General features: G+C 45.7%; 1 protein-coding gene across 1 annotated transcript; it reads right to left on the reverse strand.

The window, feature by feature from the left end:
* Positions 1–673: 673 nt before the first annotated feature.
* Positions 674–1,571, reverse strand: LOC148027869 (protein BOLA2-like). The gene is made up of 3 exons (XM_087688954.1): positions 1,425–1,571; positions 1,275–1,297; positions 674–1,131 (listed from the first exon to the last, which is right to left on the reverse strand). Exons 1-3 carry the CDS (start codon positions 1,485–1,487, stop codon positions 930–932), a joined length of 288 nt encoding a protein of 95 aa, XP_087545080.1. The 5' UTR covers positions 1,488–1,571; the 3' UTR covers positions 674–929.
* Between the last annotated feature and the right edge of the window lie 17,656 nt (positions 1,572–19,227).

Genomic DNA, 19,227 nt, shown 5'->3' on the forward strand with positions numbered 1-19,227 from the left:
TGTCCGCCTTGAGGACCTCGATCTCCGTCAGCCCGCAGGCTATCTCTGTCAGATACAAGTGATCAAGTGCTGGACAGGACTGCTATAAATAGCAGAAAAAATACCACGAAAATAGCCAGCATCAGGTCAGCAGAAAAAATACCACAAAAACAGCCAGCATCAGGTCGGCTGCATTTAATGCAGCCGACTGCATTAAAAAACTGTCCGACTGCTGCTGCCAGTCCGACTGCACCTGCCACTTGGCATCTGATCCGACTGCTGACGTGGCTGCTGACATTGCTCCTGCGCTGGACTGGCTGTACTGCCTGCTGCTCTGCAACACTCTTGGCTGTCCAGGGAATGACATCTCTAACAGGCTGCAGAAACACAAGTCCCAACAGCCCCTATGATAGACGAGTGATAAAATCACTAGCACTCGGTGATGTAGACTGTTGCCAGAGACTAGGATGCTGATGCCAAGCTAGAGATGATGACATTAGGCAAGGACAAGACCTCCAGACTAAAAAACGCAAGTGAAGGTGGAGCCTGAAGGACCATGTCCATTATCGTCTATCACTAATGGTCCATTGTTCTATTTTTGGAGACACAAGTTAAAGACTCAAAGAAAAGTATCTATCTATGGGTGAGTTACAGCTATCATTATAGAGCATCAAGTGAGACACAAATACTAAAATTACAAAACTGTCATGCAGACTGAACGATCCTATTATCAGAGAAAAAACCATAGTTGTACAAAGCAAACTTTATGACATTGGTTTGCAGTGTATCATAACATAGTTTTGCGAAGGCCCTAGACTGAATAGTCATACTGAGATAGCAATGTTAGATAGCTTCATGAGCAGATTAATCTATAAGCAGGTGTAGGTCATAACAAACAGAGCATGTACTTAGCTTTAACAGACTGTGAATACACAAGGTTCATACCCTAATCAAGCCCCCTGATTCTGACTATTCACTTTCTTGTTAACCTCCTCTTCCCATTGTTGTGGAGTGACAGCCTTCTTCACTGAAAGTGCATGGATCTCCTTCATTTCTTCGACAAGCGCCGTATTCACAAGGCGATGCCGCTCAAGGAGCCGCTTGCCCTCAAAAGCCGATGAAGCTATCTCCACAACAAAACTTGCACCGCACCTGGATGGATCAAAGGGAGGAAAAAATTTGATAAAAAGGTCCGTTGGCTTCAACAAAGCTTGAGTGGATCAAATGGAGAAGGAAAAAACGAGAAATACTTCGACATTCTTAGTCTGATCTACTAAAAAGGCATCCATGCTCACCCTTCGGAAGTGTCCACGACATTCTGTTGCGTGCATATCAGGGAGCAAACAGGCACAGAATCGAATAGATGCGGAGCGTCAGTGGCATAAATAAGCTAAGACTGAAACGCTGCCTTACTGATGAGAGAGGGGGCGGGGGGCGCTGCTCACCAAGTAGGTTGGCTTCAGCTTGTCGTTAAGGACGGCCTCCACCGTCTCCTTCGAGACGCCCATCGCTGTTGTCAGCCTGCTCTGTTTTCGGCAAAAACCAGGGTTTAATGGAAAATGACTTGCAAAATTTTCAAAAATGCTTTGAAATTTGTATAAATACATCCATAGGCATTTTACAAACCCATATCTACATCCATTCTATCTACTATGTGCTCCTTAGAAGGGGGTTCACACAAACATAACGGTGGTACTTTTACACCAAAATCCATAATTTGAAGACAAATCCATCTCATTGTAGCTTTTAATAATAGAAGTTTGTTTTGTGCCCTAAGCTAAGCTTCGCACGGCAACAATGTTATTGGTCTCACATGCTCCACGAAAAGACATCATATTTCATTGTTGCAACCCACACATTAAAAGACATTTTGTACATCAGGAAATACTATCTACTATGTGCTCCCCACTTAGATTCTGTAGGTGTTTGCACTAATATTAGTAACAATTAGAGTATTTCACATCCTTGGCACACTTTATATGCGACAAGGGGGTTCACACAAACATGATAGTTCATCGACAAGTGGTACTTCTACACCAAAATCCATAATTTGAAGACAAATCCATCTTGTTTTAACTTTATAAAACAAGAATTTGTTTTGCACCCTAAGCTAAGCTCTGCATGGCAACAATGTTATTGGTCTGACATACTCCACAAAAGACATCGTATTTCATTATAGTGGCCCACACACTAAAAGACATTTTATACATCAAAATTTACCATTTATGAAGAAATCCTATGCATGTGGGCCTTTGTATAATTTGTATCTACTTTAAAGTTTTAATGTAGTATGCTAAGATAGTATTGAACATATTGTAAATAGCCAAAGAGATTACTTGTATCATGTTACATATACTTCCCACACATTTACTTATTATCCTATTTTTTGTGGCACATGCAAGACTCCATGCTTTATATGCCATAATTTCCAACACTTATGTTGATGCTTTGTAAATAAAGTCCTAGATTTCACAATTACTTCATAGCAATGTGAAGCCTAGGCATGTGCAACATGTAACCCTAGGTGCATGCAAGACATGAGTCTAGGTGCCTAGACTATGCTTCACAATACTAAAACAATTTGCACTTCTCGCTCTAGCCATGCTTCCCTAAGGGTGGATGGTGCAATTCATGTGATATATCCAAAATGTGGTTCTCTAAGGGTGTATGGTGCGCTTCATGTGACATGTCTAGAATGTACTTCCCTTAGTGCACTTCTCACTCTAATCATGCTTTTCGTAAGGGTGGATAGTAAGCTTCATGTGACATATCTAGAATGTGCTTCACAATACTAAAACAATTTGCACTTCTCACTCTAGCCATGCTTCCCTAAGGGTGGATGGTGCAGTTCATGTGATATATCCAAAATGCGGTTCTCTAAGGGTGTATGGTGCACTTCATGTGACATATCTAGAATGTGCCTCCCTTAGTGCACTTCTCACTCTAATCATGCTTTTCATAAGGGTGGATGGTATGCTTCATGTGACATGTCTAGAATGTGCTTCCCTAGCAAGTGCACTTCTCACTCGAGTCATGCTTCCCTTAGGGTGGATGTTCTGCTTCATGTGGCATGTCTAGAATGTGCTTCATGCCCAAATTTGCACTTTGACTCAACAAAAGACTCTCTCCCAATTTTCTCTCTCTCCTAGGCAGGTGCTCCAATTCTCTATCTCTCCTAAGCACATGCTCTATCTCATATCTCCCTCTTTGTGCTTTTACCATGTGTAAAGGGAGAAAACTCTTGGTACTGCTTGTATAGATGGATAGATAAATGGCTCTTGTATCACATTTAAAAGATATAGCAAAAAACAACCATAGGTGGTGGTGAGGGCTCCTATTGTTTTAAATGATTATAATGTGTTCTCATCTCATATGCAAGCATGAGGGGCTCTTGTTTTTTATTGGGGCGTAGTTAACATCATTAATGAGTGTAAGTCATGGGGGCAATAGGCTTGTGGATGTGTGTGGCAGCCATTTTGAAGGAGACTTGCTAAAAGAGAGTAGTCATGTGACAACTACTATCGTGTGATACACTTCTATATTATAGCATCAAACCTTGCAAGAGGTCCATTAAAGCATGTAATGTTATCTTTTCATGTAGCATTGGGGACCCAAATATTCATTATGGCCTACATCACCATTGAGAGTAAGCCATGGGGTTAATAGGCTTGTGGACATTTTGTTCTGGTTATTTTGAAGGAGACTTGTTGGAATAGAAAAGTCATATGACTACTATTGTGTGATGCACTACTATATTATCACGTGAAAGCTTGCAAAAGGTCCATCAAAGCATGCAATCCTTGAGCAAACATTGGGAACCTACATAATTCATTACTTAACAAAGCTTGTTATTGAGACAACCTAAAATAGCTATGTGCACCGTGTGTGTATGTGTGTGTGTGTGTGTGTGTGTGTGTGTGTGTGTGTGTGTGTGTGTGTGTGTGTGTGTGTGTGTGTGTGTGTGTGTGTGTGTGTGTGTGTGTGTGTGTGTGTGTGTGTGTGTGTGTGTGTGTGTGTGTGTGTGTGTGTGTGTGTGTCCCCTTGATTTTTAGACCAACACAATGAAATTGTTTCATAGGGAAAATAGTGAAACATGCCATATGGAGGTTAAAGAACGAGACAACTCGTGATCATGATGGCTAAGGGGCAAAGCACTTTGCACATGCTTGTGACATTCTAGCACCATTGCTCGCTCATATTTTCAATAGGGTACTTTGTGATGTTGCAAATTAGAGTTGGAAGCATGAGAGATTGTGCTCAAGAGAGAGAGAGAGAGAGAGAGAGAGAGAGAGTACAAGAACAAGATCTTGCTTAGTTAGTTGTTCAAAGTACAACTAGTACACTCTCCTTAACTAGTATAGCCTCTGAAGAAGTTAGGGTTAGGGTTTTCCCTTGCTCCCCTGTTCTCCAGTCCATTTACACCTAGCTACCCTTATCCTCTCCAGTGTAAGGAGAGTTCCTATTCTTACTTCTCAACACCCCCCCTCAATGCCAAGTGGCATCAGATAAAGCATGATAGGATACCCCCCTTAATTCACAATGAGATGCCTTTATAAATCAGGCTACAAAAGAAGGTTATAGGTAGAGAGTGTTTCAAGACTCAAAAGAGTCGGTCATCTGTGGATTGGGAGGCAAAGTTGGCTTCCAATTCCTTAGATACTTCTGGAACACTGGGACACTTACTAGTGATATGCCCAGTCTTTTGGCATTTATTGCACTTCATTTTGTCAATATATTTCTTCCAGCAATTGCTTGCAATATGCACTTTTTTGTGATAGAAGGAGCACTTAGTAGAAGCTGTATGGACTAACACTTGCTCAGGGGAAGCGATTACTAAAGTGTCTTTAGTATGGTTTATCTTCTCTTCATCCAGGCAAGATTGGATGGTACTTGCCAAAGTTGGGTTCGGGATATTAGTTAGGGTAGTCACAAGGGTTGGAAAAACCTTCTTCACAAACTTTAGCAGGATGGCAATGGCATATTCATCATGGATGGGTGCTTGAATGGAGGCAAGTTGTGCCATAAGCCCCTTCATATGTGAAATAAACTTACTTAGATATTCTCCCTATTTGTATTTCAAGCTGAAAAACTCAATCTTGAGAAATATCTTGTTCTTCCCTGTAGCACCGTAGAGCCTTTCAAGCTCATCCCACTTTTCTTTGGCAGTGGAGAGTTGGTCAATATGATGAATTAAATATTCATCTAAATGAAGCATGATGATAGCCTGAGCCCGTTCATCATCTTCTACATCAAGGTTATTGGATGGGTCAATTACTTTGGTCCCTTTTATGAATGGCCAGTAGCCTTGTTTCATCATTTTATATTTTACCCCAAGACTTGCTAAGGATGGAAATATTTTCCATTGAACTTGTGAATTTGAGGCCTTACATATGTGTAGGTCATGGCCATTATAGGAAGGTCTTACCTATTGCCTTGAGCAATGGCAATGTCTAGTCCTTTACAGGTGGCCAAGTACAAACCAAATAGCAGAATTGATAGCCCTACAAATGATAACCAACTTTAAAGTTGTAGAGATGAAAAAGGTTGGAAATAATACATATCTAATATCTCAAGATATGATTTTGGAGGTCCTGTTCTTTGAACAATCCTTGATTTAAGCTTTACTGTTTTTCTAGGTTTCAATGAGTTGAGCTTTGATTGGACTTCAGGCTCTTCCTGATAATGTGGCCTATTATAGGAGTTCTTGGTGGAGCACGGCTTATCAATCAACTCTATGCTATGGGATGAATCATAGGAGAGTTCAATAACACTCATATCTCTCATTTACCAGCAGCAAATAATATGGAGCATCAATTGAATGCATGAGTAGTGCTAAGAAGCACTCTTACCAACATCCATTCTAATACTCATAATGTAGATTAATCTTTACAAGCTTAAAATTGCCCATGGATTGAGAAGCACTCTACTTTTTAGGCTCTACAGGGCAAGAACAAATCTTGACAAGTGTTTTTCAATGATTAAAATCACTATGGATAATGCCTAGGTTGAGAAAAGTTTAAAATGAGTGAGCTTGAAGCTCCCTGGCTATGGCTGCTAGAAACCCACAATTAGGGTTTGACTGATAGCAACCACCACAGGAGGAATTTCTCCAAACCCTCTTAGAGGAGATAGCCCACGGGGGGGCTTTGAAAATCCTATGGTGGCTGCCTTGATTGCGCCTTCTACATGTCATGCTTCAGCTCGTATCAGGCCACCTGCAAAAACTGGGCCGAATCTACGTTTGTTGCAATGTCGTCCTTCTGTGTGGTTAATGTGGGGGTTTGTGGTGCTGGGCTACTGCATCTTGAGCTGGGGATGAGTTCCTTAGAAGGGCCCTTGAGCTGAAACCTACTCCTTTGTTCTCCCCAAGCCCTCCATCACAGGTGGGTTTGGCTGTGGATATGGTGATCAAGAGGTAAGAGGTAGAAAATGAAGGCTCATGCACTTAATGATGTAGGGAAGCTGAGGGAAGCTGAAGGATATGAGATGGCTCTGATAGCGTGTTGCAAATTAGAGTTGGAAGCATGAGAGATTGTGCACAAGAGGGAGAGAGAGAGCTCAAGTACAAGAATAAGATCTTGCTTAGTCAGTTGTTCAAGACAACTAGTACACTCTCCTCAACTGTGAGTGTGTACTTTGGCATGTTTATATAGCCTCTAGAGAAGTTAGGGTTAGGGTTTCCACTTGCTCCCCTATCCTCCAGTCCATTTACACCTAGCTACCCTTATCCTCTCCAGTGTAAGGAGAGTTTCCATGCTTACTTCTCAACATGTGAGGGATTTCTACCTAACTAGTCTGGTCATACAATTATATTGCTATTTAGGAGCAAAGATTCTATGATACCCACTAGTTACAAGACCATTATGATTGGCCACATGCTAGCCAAAGATATGTGGATCTATTATGGAGCAAGCCTTGAGCAACTCGGCTAAGAGGCATGGCATAACATCAAGAAATCAAGTTCATATAAGATCAAGGATCTACCACATTGGAGCATATTCGCTAAGGGCAATTATTAAGGAAGGCCAAGTGTGCAAGTAAAATATATATTATTATTTTGTAGATCTTAGTAAGGCATTTGATACAATGCCATGTGCTAGACTCATGAGAGGACTACAAGATATTGGTGTCTTTGAAGAGATATAGTGGACTATCTATGCCCTATTGTTAACCCCAAGTCGAGATGGTGGAAAATGGTAGAAAATGAAGAAAAAAGTGGAAAAAACATGGAAGAAGAGCAAAGACACGCAGGCGACCTCTAAAAGCTAAGCCGAGACCAAAGGTGCAATTTTAAATGAAAGGCGCCTCAAAAAACTTGAAAAACTCTTGTAAAAGAGCGCCAAGCTCCCTGCTGTGCCAATTGTAAAATATTAGACGGGCATAGGCTAGAGGTATAAGGCTAGAAGAGGGAAATGGAAAAAGGACCTTGCCACAATGGCCGGTCATGTAAAAAAGGAGATGGGTGCCCATCGGATTTTAGGGCTTGTATATAAAGTTCAAAAAGTGAATGGAAGCTCATTCTTTGGTGTGTGGCTAACAAGAGCTCTCTTCTTCTTCTCTTCTTCTCTTCTTCTCTTCTTCTTGCTTGTGTGTGCTCTTGAGAGAGGGAGTGTGAGAGTGTGAGGGAGTGAGTGTGTGGGAGTGAGGGATCAAGAGGGTGAAGCTCTTCACCATCTCCTCTTCTCTTATTCTCTTCTCTTCTCTTCTCTTTTCTCGCGCGCGCGGTTATGGAGGATGGAGCTTGGAGATGGAGGAGGTTTGAGGATGCTTGAGCTAGCATCAAGAATCGTGGAGCTACCGAGGTGTGTGAGGGAGGAGGCTACTCACATCAACATCAAGGTAAGCTCACTACACTCGTAAGATTGATGGCGCGTCGGCTAGGTGAGAGATAGCCATTAGAGCTTGCTTGAAACGCTTGAAGCAATAAGCGGTCTGTGGGTCTTGGCGGTTGAGCGTGAGCTCCCACTACATTTTGGTTCCATTTGCCGGGACCAACGGATTCAAGCTTGAGCACTTGCGCGTCTCATATCGAGTATCGAAGTAGGGGATTCATCCCTGAAACGGAGCTTGAGATAGGTAGGAAGTTTGGGTGTTTTTGATCTTCAAAACAAGTAAGTATTTTGGGATATTTTGGTTGTTTGATGATTGGAAAACATGGAGAATTTATTTCAGTTTTTTACCTTTGATTTTTGTTGCATTTAGCATGGGTTAGAATTAGGAAATCGAAACTGAGAAGGGTAGGGTTTACTGTTTCAAAACAGGGCAAAAATAGTGCAAAAATTGGTAAAACGCTCGCTAGTGATGCCTAAGATCGACAAGTGAGTGATTGGGAACATCAACACCACACCCAGGAAGGGGTATAAGAGCCAAGAGGCCAAGGGAGAGCTCATTTGTGCCATTTCAGTGAGAGAGAGAGAGAGAGAGAGAGCTCCAGCCCGCATCGATTCGGTTACATCATCGATGCGCTTACCGGCCCGTTCGGGTATATGAATCTCTCCCTCTACTCACCTAGATAGGATTTAGAAGTGCATGGCCATTGTGCTTTTTTAAATCTTGTGAATCGATCAAATTTGTGTTCGCGCTGTTTACATGCGCCGCACTCGGCCCATCCGAGTGGCCTTTTTTAGGCCGAGTGCCAGAATCGACCCTCAGCCCTTGTCACTTGGCCCACTCGGCCCAAACCCTAGTTGGCGGCCCTCGGATCCATCCAAGGCAAACCGTCCGAGTCCACCCATTCGGCCCGTCCGAGTCAAACTTTCGGCCACGTGGCACATTCGGCTTCGGACCGTCCGAGGCAAACCGTCCGAGTCCACCCATTCAGCCCGTCAGAGTCAAACTTTCGGCCACGTGGCACATTCGGCCTCAACCCGTTCGAACGACCCGTCCGAGTCTCAAATTCGGCCCTCGACCACTTTCCACATTCGGCCCTCGGCCCAAGTGCCTCGGCCCGTTCGAATCAAAACCGTCCGAGTCAAACCCTGAAATTCGGCCCTCGGCCCTGTGCCTTGGTCCAAGTGACCTACTCAGACCCTGCAATTCGGACCAGTTGGTCCGAGTGCAAATTTTTATCAAATTTTTTAGAAATTTGACATGACCCGACTAAAACGCAGCAGCGCAAACAGTCGAAACCCTTCGAGCGCTCAGAACTTGATTCTGGCACACATAATAGGAAAAAATCGTAGCGTGCAGCCGCTTAGCAGCTAGAAGTAGGCAGTTGCAAGACCCAAGGACTTAGACGCGAATCGCTGAGCTGTAAAACCTAACTGACCGAAAACGAACAAGGCGGCATATGAAAAAAACCCTAAACCCTGACAAAACGGCCAGAAAATTGATCCACAAGCCTATTAGGCCCGAAACAAGCAAGAGTGCGTAAGATGCTTAGGAATTGCTTGCTGCACTCACATTGAATTTTTGCGCTTGAAGTACACTTAAGAAAGCTGAAAGCCTGATTGAGCACAAGTGCACGAGAAACGACACGCACTGAGTGATCATAAATTGAGGTTTGTATTCAATAACTAAAGGAACTCACTCAGATAAACCACTCAAGGAACCCACCAATAGGAGAGGATCCAAGACATAGACAAACCATCAAAGTGCAGATTAGGACCAAGCAAGGGGCATCAATGACATGGATTTAACAAGTCTACTGAACCTTATCGACAGCTTGGTGGAGCAAGACAACTCGACAATGGCAGAGGAAAGCTCAAACCGCAGGTCTAATGACGAACTTGATTTGAACGTCTTTCCAAATGCTATTCAGCTAGCTGGTAAGCAGTTACGACGCACACGCCCGCTATGAGCACCGTGGTAGGACAACAGACGCTATCATCGCAGATCTAGAAGAGGAGAGAAAGCTAGCCTGCAAAGCATTGCAAAGCATAGTCGAATACAATAGGGATCAACAGGCTAGAAGCCAAAGAAAAGGTACGGAGTTGCGCGAGGTGCAGCGAGTGTTGAACTTAGCAGGTAGGAATCGAACGGATCATGAGAGAGCCCTAGAGGGGGACTTGACGTTGAGCGAGCTTCTCATGAAGCGACTGCTAGATAACACGACTGCAGAGCAAAGTGTCACGGCACTAGCGACATCGCTGCTCACAGGACTAGGAGCGAACCAAGGCTCAAAGAGCCAGTTCAAAATACCGATCGTTGCCAAGCAACTTGACAAGTACCAACCCCATGACGACCATACAGCTTTGTTGAGCAGTTTGAGCAAGTTTATGAAGCCAATGGCCTCAACGGCCTAACTCAATGCTCGCAAGTATTCGGGCTTTGCCTAGGCGACAAGGGTAGGACGTGGTATACGAGCCTAGATGCTATAGAGCAAGCCAACTTCAATGGCCTCAAGGATCTCTTCATTAAGAGATTCGCCGAGCCCGGATACTCTGATAACCTACTAGTACACTTGATGAACGTCAACCAGAAAGAGAAGGAGGACATTCAGGACTATGTAACCCATGTGAGGAGTCTCTTCAAGGGAATCCCTCTGGGCGAGTGACCGACTGAAACAGCAGTTTCGACTGTATTCATCAGCGAAATTCGAGACGAGGAGTTATATAAGGCTTTGGCAGGCAATTCAAGCTTGCAGCGAGATGCGATAGCTAGAGTGTTTGAGGAAGCCATCAGAGTCGATGATCAGCTGAAAAAGCGGAGCTCCAGGAGCTCAAACGTAGAGGAGACCAACTCGCGAGGTTCAGAGAGAGCGTCGACCTCTAGTGAGCGATCAATCCCATCATCCCAAGTTAAGGGGAAGGCCACCGAGACAGACCAAGGCTTGGCTGATGTCAAGATGGAATTAGCCAAGTTGCAAGACATGTTGAGACGACCAACGCGCCCGCACGTCCAATGCGTGTACTGTGGCGAAAACCACTTACCGGCCGAGTGTCAAGACCCTAGGTCAAGACCTTGTGCTAACTGCGGTAGGTTTGGCCATGACCTCGCACATTGTAGATTACCACAGATACTTCTGTACTTGCAACCCTACGGCCAGCCTTACCTAACAAATAGGCCGCAGCCATTCTTTGGAAGGGGAGCCCCATTGGCCCTTCCCACGCCTAATGATATGAAGCCAGCTGTTCCTAGGATGGAAATAAATCCTACGGGCATCCCTAGACCGCCTGGTCCTTATGTGACCCATCCACCTAGCGATGCTCCAATCCACTACGTGAAAGAGCCAAGTGAGGAAGAAACTTACATATACCCTTACGTCTTGCATGACGACGAGGGCAACACTGTCCTCACGGACTATTGACCTGTGCCGGTGATGGTGTTAGGAAGAGGACGAGGTAGAGGCCTAGGAGGGCAAACTCAGGATCCAATCATCTGTTGGACTTGTGGTCACCCTGGTCATGTCTCATCACGCTGCCCTGAAAGAGAGCAGCAAAACAGAGATAAGGCTAACCAAAGGTGCGCAGAGTGTGGAATCACCCATCTCTTCGTAGATTGCCCAAAACGAAAGCCATCTTCTAGCTCAGCCAACATATCATCTATCCCATTGGGGCTGTTTGGTGTCGAAAAACTTGATGGAGAGGCCACACCTATCTCATTATGGGTCATGACCCGAGCCCAAACGAAGCAGGCCGGCATCTCTTTGCCAGGACCTAGCAATCTTGACGCAGCCTTCATAGGGAAGAAAAGCCGCAGGCGGAAAAAGAAGAGATCGGAAGCTAAAGTCGCACTAAAAACCGAGAGTGCTACGACTCTGCCTGTTGGAAAGAAGGTTTCAGATGCAGAGGCAGAGACTTCAACCCCTAAGACGGCCAAAAAGGGAAGCGCTAAGGTAGGGGAATACCCGCATTCGAAGCGATAGTTAGAGGCCATAGAAAAGGTGAAGGAATTGGTGAAGGAGGCTCAAGAGCATCTCAAGGACGCTGAGCCCATCATAGAGGACGAGATCGATGATCTCTCCAGTGTAAGCATGCCAATATCACTGCCTTAACCTAAGTCGGCAGAAGCAACTGCACCACAAGCAGTGCCGCTAAGACCAAGCCTTGATGCTACAGAGCCGCAAATCAGTCACGGCCATTGGCCAGGACAATCCAGGTTAGGGGAGAGACGAGTATCCAACGATCTCCTGACCACGCTAGTGACTACCCTTGTAACACTTAGCCTGGGAGATCTGCTTAGGTAGCATCCTACCCTATGGCAAGATCTTAAGCAGTGGGTCGAAGGGTCACGAGAGCAGGTCACAGCAGGCCCTCAAGACCATGACATAGAAACGCAAATACCGAGTTTGACGCTGCACTCTGTGTCTAAATCCTTGCATGTCAATGCCTTCTGGGAAGGTTCTGAGATGCACGCAGTCTTACCGGTCCTAGCCTTAGGTGACACAACAAGAAAGGAAATCGTAGACACGGGAGTTTGGGTTAGTGTGCTTAGCCATGCAGTGCTTCAGACTTGGGGAAACGCGCATGTCAAAACTGCTAGATTTAATGTCACACTAGCAAACGGTATGAGAGTAAAGCCATTTGGGGTACTTAAGAATTGGCCAGTGAAGATTGCAGGTGTCCGGTTCTTTGTTGACTTTATAGTCACGAAGGGAGTGGACTACAATATCCTAGTAGGCCGACCCTGGATGCGCAATGCTAGAGTTATTGAAGATTGGGGTAATGGCTTGATCTTCCTTGGCAACAGAACGGATGCCGTAAGGATAGAGATGGATACTTGGAAGACCTCACCAATCGACCTAGATGCCATCTCTACTATGCTCAAGGGTAACGCTCAGGTCAAGGAGTCCTATGGGCCCTTGACCAAGTATATCCCATGCCCAGAGGATGAGCGGGATTGGATGCACATTCTTGCTACAATCGACCTGCCATTCTTAGATCATGAGGCGTATGAGCAAACCATCAAAACGATTGGCAAGCCTAGCAAGACACTCTCCGTACCAGTCTGCATGATGTCAAGAACCCTTCGAGGAAAGCCTAAGCCTATCAACTTCCAAGTCGCAACTAACAAAAGGGAACTCTAGGAGATGCTGGAATACTTGACAGACAAGCTAGCTAGCAATTCAGCTACACACTTCAAACCACTCCACGATCTCTTAGGTGAATCCAAGTGGCAATGGACCATAGTGCATGACTTAAATCTCATGTATAACTGGGCCTTACTCCTTGACCAACGACAAGAGGTGTACCAAGCCCTAGGAGATGACGAGCAGTCTGATGAAGGGGATTTTAATGATGAATACGAAGACTGCCAATCCTTTAGTGATGGAACTGAGGGTGAAGTAGATACCGTAGAATACGACACTGAAGGACAAGAAATAGAGCAAATACGAGCAGATTTCAAGCCGCAGAAAAGAAATATCTTTAGGATAGAGCGAGGGGTCATGTGCATGGAATGTGACCGCGCCTGGTTGGAACACTAGGAGACATAGACCTTGAACAAGCATGCTTAGCCTAGCCAGGGACGACACCAGTCCTTAGGACAGAATCACCATCTGAACTACGTTCACCAGGGGAGACTACCTCTTCTAGCAAAGACAGGGAGTTCGACTCTGAGTCGGAGGTTAGTTCGAAGAGTGATCTAGAAATCCCTAGGCTGCCCATGACTAGACGCACGAAGGGGGACCTACCTGTCCACCTGAGGTGCAGACGGTTAAGGCAGGAAAAGGTAAAACAACCCAGGGATACGCGAACGGAAGAATAGTGAAACCGCAGGACCTCCCTAAGCGCTTCATGAAATTCAAAAAAGGGGATAGGGTAGTAGTTCTCTTAGGTGCCAAACGTCAAGGACAAACCAATGAACCAATCGAGGGACCTAACCAAGGTCAAGGAGGTGAATCTGGCCCAAGAAGGGAAAACACCCCTACCAGTCTTCATTGCCAACGACTTGACTGAGGAAGAAGAAACTAGTCTTGTCACTCTCTTGCGAGAGTACATAGACGTATTTGCCTAGTCCTTGAAAGAGCTTAAGGGGGTAGATCCAAGTGTCATGACTCACAACATACCCATGACACCAGACGCAACACCGGCAGACCGTACCCTATGAATCCAAAACATACTCATACTGTCAAAGAGGAAATTGACAAGCTGATGAGAGCGGGATTCATTTACAAAATTGAGTACACAAACTAGGTATCACCCATAGTCATCGTGATGAAAAAGAATGGAAAAATCGGAGGGTGTGTCAATTACAAGAAGGTGAACGCTGCTACCAAGAGGGACAACTATCCATTGCCTACACCGAGCACATGCTTGAGAAGGTGGCAAGCAAGGAAGCCTACAATTTTCTGGACGGCTTCTCAGGATACAACCAGGTGCAAGTGCATCCTGCGGACATGCACAAGACCGCCTTCGCTACTGAGTGGGGCGTCTTTGCTTAGATAGTCATGCCCTTCGGGTTGACTAATGCCCCTGCCACTTTCCAATGCCTCATGTGCACCATCTTTAAGGACATGCTTTGTAAGGAGTTAGAAGTCTTTGTCGATGACTTGTGTGTCCATTTGACCTGGATCAAACACTTAGACAAACTCCGTGTAGTCTTTGAACGGTGTCGCTTATATTGTCTCTCCTTGAACCCCTTAAAGTGCCAGTTTTGGGTAAAGCACGGATGCATCTTAGGGCACGTGGTGTCGAAGAATGGTATTGCCACTGACTTCTCGAAAGTCAGGGTTATTGTTGACCTTCCACCCCCAATTAATTACAAGGGAGTTCAATGCTTCTTAGGCCATACGGGGTACTATTGGCGGTTTGTACTGAACTATGCATTGATCACCAGACCATTGTACAAGCTGCTGATTGCCTTCGAGTGGACCGAGGCAGGCCAACGAGCGTACGAAGAGTTGAAAAATGCTCTAACCACGGCACCAATTCTACGAGCCCCAGATTGGAACATTATCTTCCATGTGCACATTGATGCTTCTAAGTTTGCCATGGGGGCAGTGTTGTGCCAACCTGATGAGCACAACTTAGATTATCCGGTGAGCTTTGCTAGTAGACAACTCACTGAGACGAAAATGAACTACTCGACAACAAAAAGAGAGGGATTAGCCATGGTGTTCGCTGTGAAGAAATTCTGGCATTATCTATTGGCCACACCCTTCATCTTTTTCGTGGACCATCAAGCCCTGCTCTATCTAGTAAAAAAACCTTGTGCTATAGGACGCATAGCTCAATGGCTCCTTCTACTCTTGGAATTCAATTTCTCCGTGGTTGTGCAGAAAGGAAAATAGCACTACATGGCTGACCATATGTCATGCATTCCCACAGGAGAAGCCGCTGGACAAGGCATTGTTGATGAATTACCCGATGCCCATCTATTCCACCTATCCAGTGAGAGAGATTTATTTAAGGCTGATCTAACGCCATATAGGGCGGATGACATAGTCCAAGTGCTTGAGCACGGACTACCTGAGCAACCAATAGAAAAAGCCCGACTTAGGCACTTAATCCTTAAGATCTAGCCCTATTAGTTGATTGCAGGCCAACTCTATAGGCTGGGGCAAGACGGATTGCTGCGTAGATGCGTATATGAGCATGAGATGCACGATGTGCTCTTGGAGGCACATAACGGCATTGTGGGAGGACACTTTAGCGGAGACACGATAGCACGGAAGGTGCTGCAGTCTCAACTATGGTGGCCCACACTTTTTCGCGATGCCACATGATTCGTCAAGCATTGTGACGAGTGCCAACGGACAAAAGTCCTGATTCGCAAGGATCAGATGGAGTTGACCCCAATTATTGCTTGACAACCCTTCGAAAAATGGAAAATCGACTTCATAGGACCCATCAGTCCTACGGTGCAGTAATCACAAGCCAAGTACATCATTGTGGCCATGGATTACCTCACAAAATGGGCAGAGGCAAGAGCCACACGTAAAAACGACGCTAGGACGACTGCCAACTTCTTATGGGAGCAAGTGATCTCGCGATTTGGCTAACCCATCGAACTAGTCACAGTGACCAAGGCACGCACTTCATCAACGAAGTGATAGCACATCTCCTGTCCACCTTTCTCATTATCCATCGCAAATCATCGCCATACTACCCTCAGGCGAACGGTCAGGCATAATCCATGAATAAGATTCTCGTCGATGTCCTGACCAAAGTAGTCTCAGTCTCACGTAGCGATTGGGACAACAAGCTTATGGCAGCTTTGTGGGCTTACCATACAGCTTATAAAACGGCTGTCGGTCAAACCCCGTTTAGGCTGACCTATGGAATAGAAGTAATCCTACCCTTAGAATTTTTTGTTCCTAGCCTGAGAATAGCCCTTCAAGAATGATGGGAAGGGAAGGAGGCATGGACGCAACGCCTGGTCGAGCTTGAACGCCTATCAAAGACCCGTCTTCTAGCCACCCATACACTTATATGTGAGAAGGCCCGTCGTAAAAGTTGGTTTGACAAGCATATCAAGTAGCGCGACTTTGAATAGGGTGACTTAGTGCTCCTCTACTCCGTTAAGGGACATAAACAGAAAATGAAATTTCGAGGCCTTGGACCCTTCAAAGTTCATGCGATCAGCCGCACAGGCATTGTCGAACTTAGACGGTGAGGGAATAGGCTTCTTCAATGGCAGTCGTGTCAAGAAGTACTACCCTCCCACCCATCCTTTTCACGAGCCCCTGATGTTAGAACCGCTTGTCGAAGTACGAGTGGCCACAATCACTGAGATTGATGACGAGGATGAGGAAGTCGTAGAGCCCGCATACCTCCATATAACGGTCACTGCAAAACAAACCTGCGCTTTCAACGCTTTAATCGATGAGGGAGCAGACTTCAATGTCCTAACTCGCAATCATTGGACCAAACTTGGTAGACCACCACTTCAGCCCACGAATGCTAAATTAAGCCCATATGGGGTCCATTCCTACACACTCCTTGGCAAGTGCAAAGTAGCCATTTCTATCGAGTCTGAGACTGTCGCAATGATTTTTTACATGTTGCCAAATGCTAAAGACGTAGGCACGGAGTCGCTGCTAGGGCGCACTTTCAAAAAGCAGACTTACTACAATGTTGATTATGAGTCGCAGTGCATCCACCTTGCAATAGGCAATGTTCACATTGTCACAGCTTTCAGCAAGGGCTGTGCGACTTCATCACCATCTGCAAAGCCATCAATAGAATTCTCCATAACCAAATCTAAGGAGGGGGGTAGTGCATGGCCACCACCTCCCAGAATTCAGGAATCACAACCCACAGTAGCAAAACATAAGGCTCAATAGCCTAGATTTCAATGGAAGCCTAAGCAGCCGCAATCGCCGCCTAGGAGTCGACGCTCCTATCCTCATAAGACCAAAAACTCTAAACCTAGGAGGCCAAGATGCAGTCACAGAAAGCGCCGCATGATCAAGCAAAGATGGGTCCCTAAAGCCCTCTTACGTGCGCAAGGCTACTACGAGGGAAATACCTAGCTGTGGATCCCTAAGGCCCACACGGCCAAAGGCACCATTCATACACTGCCCTCAAGCTTGATCAAACCACGTTCCATAAACCCTCAAAACCACAAGCCGCAGTGCTCTCTTGAACCACAACCATCCACCTCATCCACGCCTAGGCCCAAGAGAGTCCCACAAGCCTACCGGCCCAAACTGCAGGCTCCGTCACAAGAGTCATCACCCGTGCCGAAGTCAATCTGCCTCTCAACCACAACCATCCACCTCATCCACGCCTAGGCCAAAGAGAGTCCCACAAGCCTACCGGCCCAAACCGCAGGCTCCGTCACAAGAGTCATCACCCGTACCGAAGTCAATCTGCCTCTCAACCACAACCATCCACCTCATCCACGCCTAGGCCCAAGAGAGTCCCACAAGCCTACCGGCCCAAACCGCAGGCTCCGTCACAAGAGTCATCACCCGTGCCGAAGTCAATCTGCCTCTCCAACTTCAACCTGAATGTAACAGCCCATCCATCGTGGCTGCTCCTAATCCACTCAACATCCAAGCGGCCCAACCACAAACTCACAAACCCTCCCAACCGCCCATCTTCGTTGTCAAAAGCTCTTGTTCTGTCAAACCTCAACCACCTGTTGGCCTTATGCCCTCCTATGAACGAAAATCCTTTTTAGCGTTAGCCGCTGACCTCACTGAGGACACCAGGGATGAAATGGTGGATTGTATTAAAAGACTAGATGACACTTTCATGTCACTCGCGCTAAGCTACGATCGCTTGGACTTAGGTCTATTAGAAGAACCCTTTGCAACTGAAGTGCAAAATATGCCTTGCTCTTGGGAAACCTTTGAATTCGCGTTCGCAAAAGCTTCTCGCTTCGATGTTGAGTTGCTTAACAGCGAAATCTCCAAGGAGCAAGCCATCAAATAGCACCTTATTACGTTATACGATCCACGAACCACTTCTACTATCACTGACCAAGAAATCACGGAGTTATCACAACTCGTTGATACTGGATCACCTTTCTTGAGGTAGTGGTATGCTCTTAGGTTGCAATGGGAAGTTGAAGGATGTCGCATAATGACCAACGCTGAGCAACGCCGCGCCATCAAAACAACAGAGTATGATCCCACTTACGTCGCGCCCACCTCGTATAGAGTGTTAACCACTCTTCGGGGCCGACCCATGGAAGAACACATCAAAGGACACCCCTACCTCAATCACTTGTTGATTGAGAAAGAGTTACACATTGCTAGCCGTGTCGACTTTGGTGACTTCCTCACAGATGTTCTCACATACATTACGCACGTGGGAATTCGACCCTTTGATTTGGACCGTGAAGCACAATTGGAATACAATCCAAATTCCTATACTTGGCTCCTTCACAAGTAACTCCTACACCAACATGCCGAAAGCCCTTGACCTTTTGATCCTCAATCCTAGGAAGGATTCTTCTCAAGATGGAAGGGGAGGGGATAAGGTGAAATAAATTAGATGAGAAATGAATCAAAGGGGGTAAATGAAAGCAAAATTAGTGAAAAACATAAACATATATGGTGTGTTTGCCGGGAGCCGCCTATAAGTGGTGGTTTTCGAACCTAGGGTTTCTAGGGACCAAAAGAAAGTTGGTTTATGTCCTTTGACAAAGACCATCAAGCCGAAATCCAAAAAGCAGAACGTGTTGAGAGGGCTAGATGGTGGTTAGAGATTGTAAGTCGTTATTCTCCTCAAAGGAGTAGCCCGGTACGTATAAGAGGTAGTGGTCTTAGTAACCCAACTGCTCTACATAGTTCGTTAGGTGCAAGAGGAAGCGTAAGTTCTTCCTCTCCTCCACCAAGTCTACCCACTTCAAGTGGGGGGGTGAATCCACCCGTTCAAGCTCCTATTGTTAATCCGATTGTCACCATGGCACAAC

The sequence above is a fragment of the Lygodium microphyllum genome, chromosome 12 (genome assembly GCF_053477565.2).
Source record: "Lygodium microphyllum isolate KBCC chromosome 12, Lygodium_microphyllum_v1.1.10, whole genome shotgun sequence".
Lineage (NCBI taxonomy): Eukaryota > Viridiplantae > Streptophyta > Polypodiopsida > Schizaeales > Lygodiaceae > Lygodium > Lygodium microphyllum.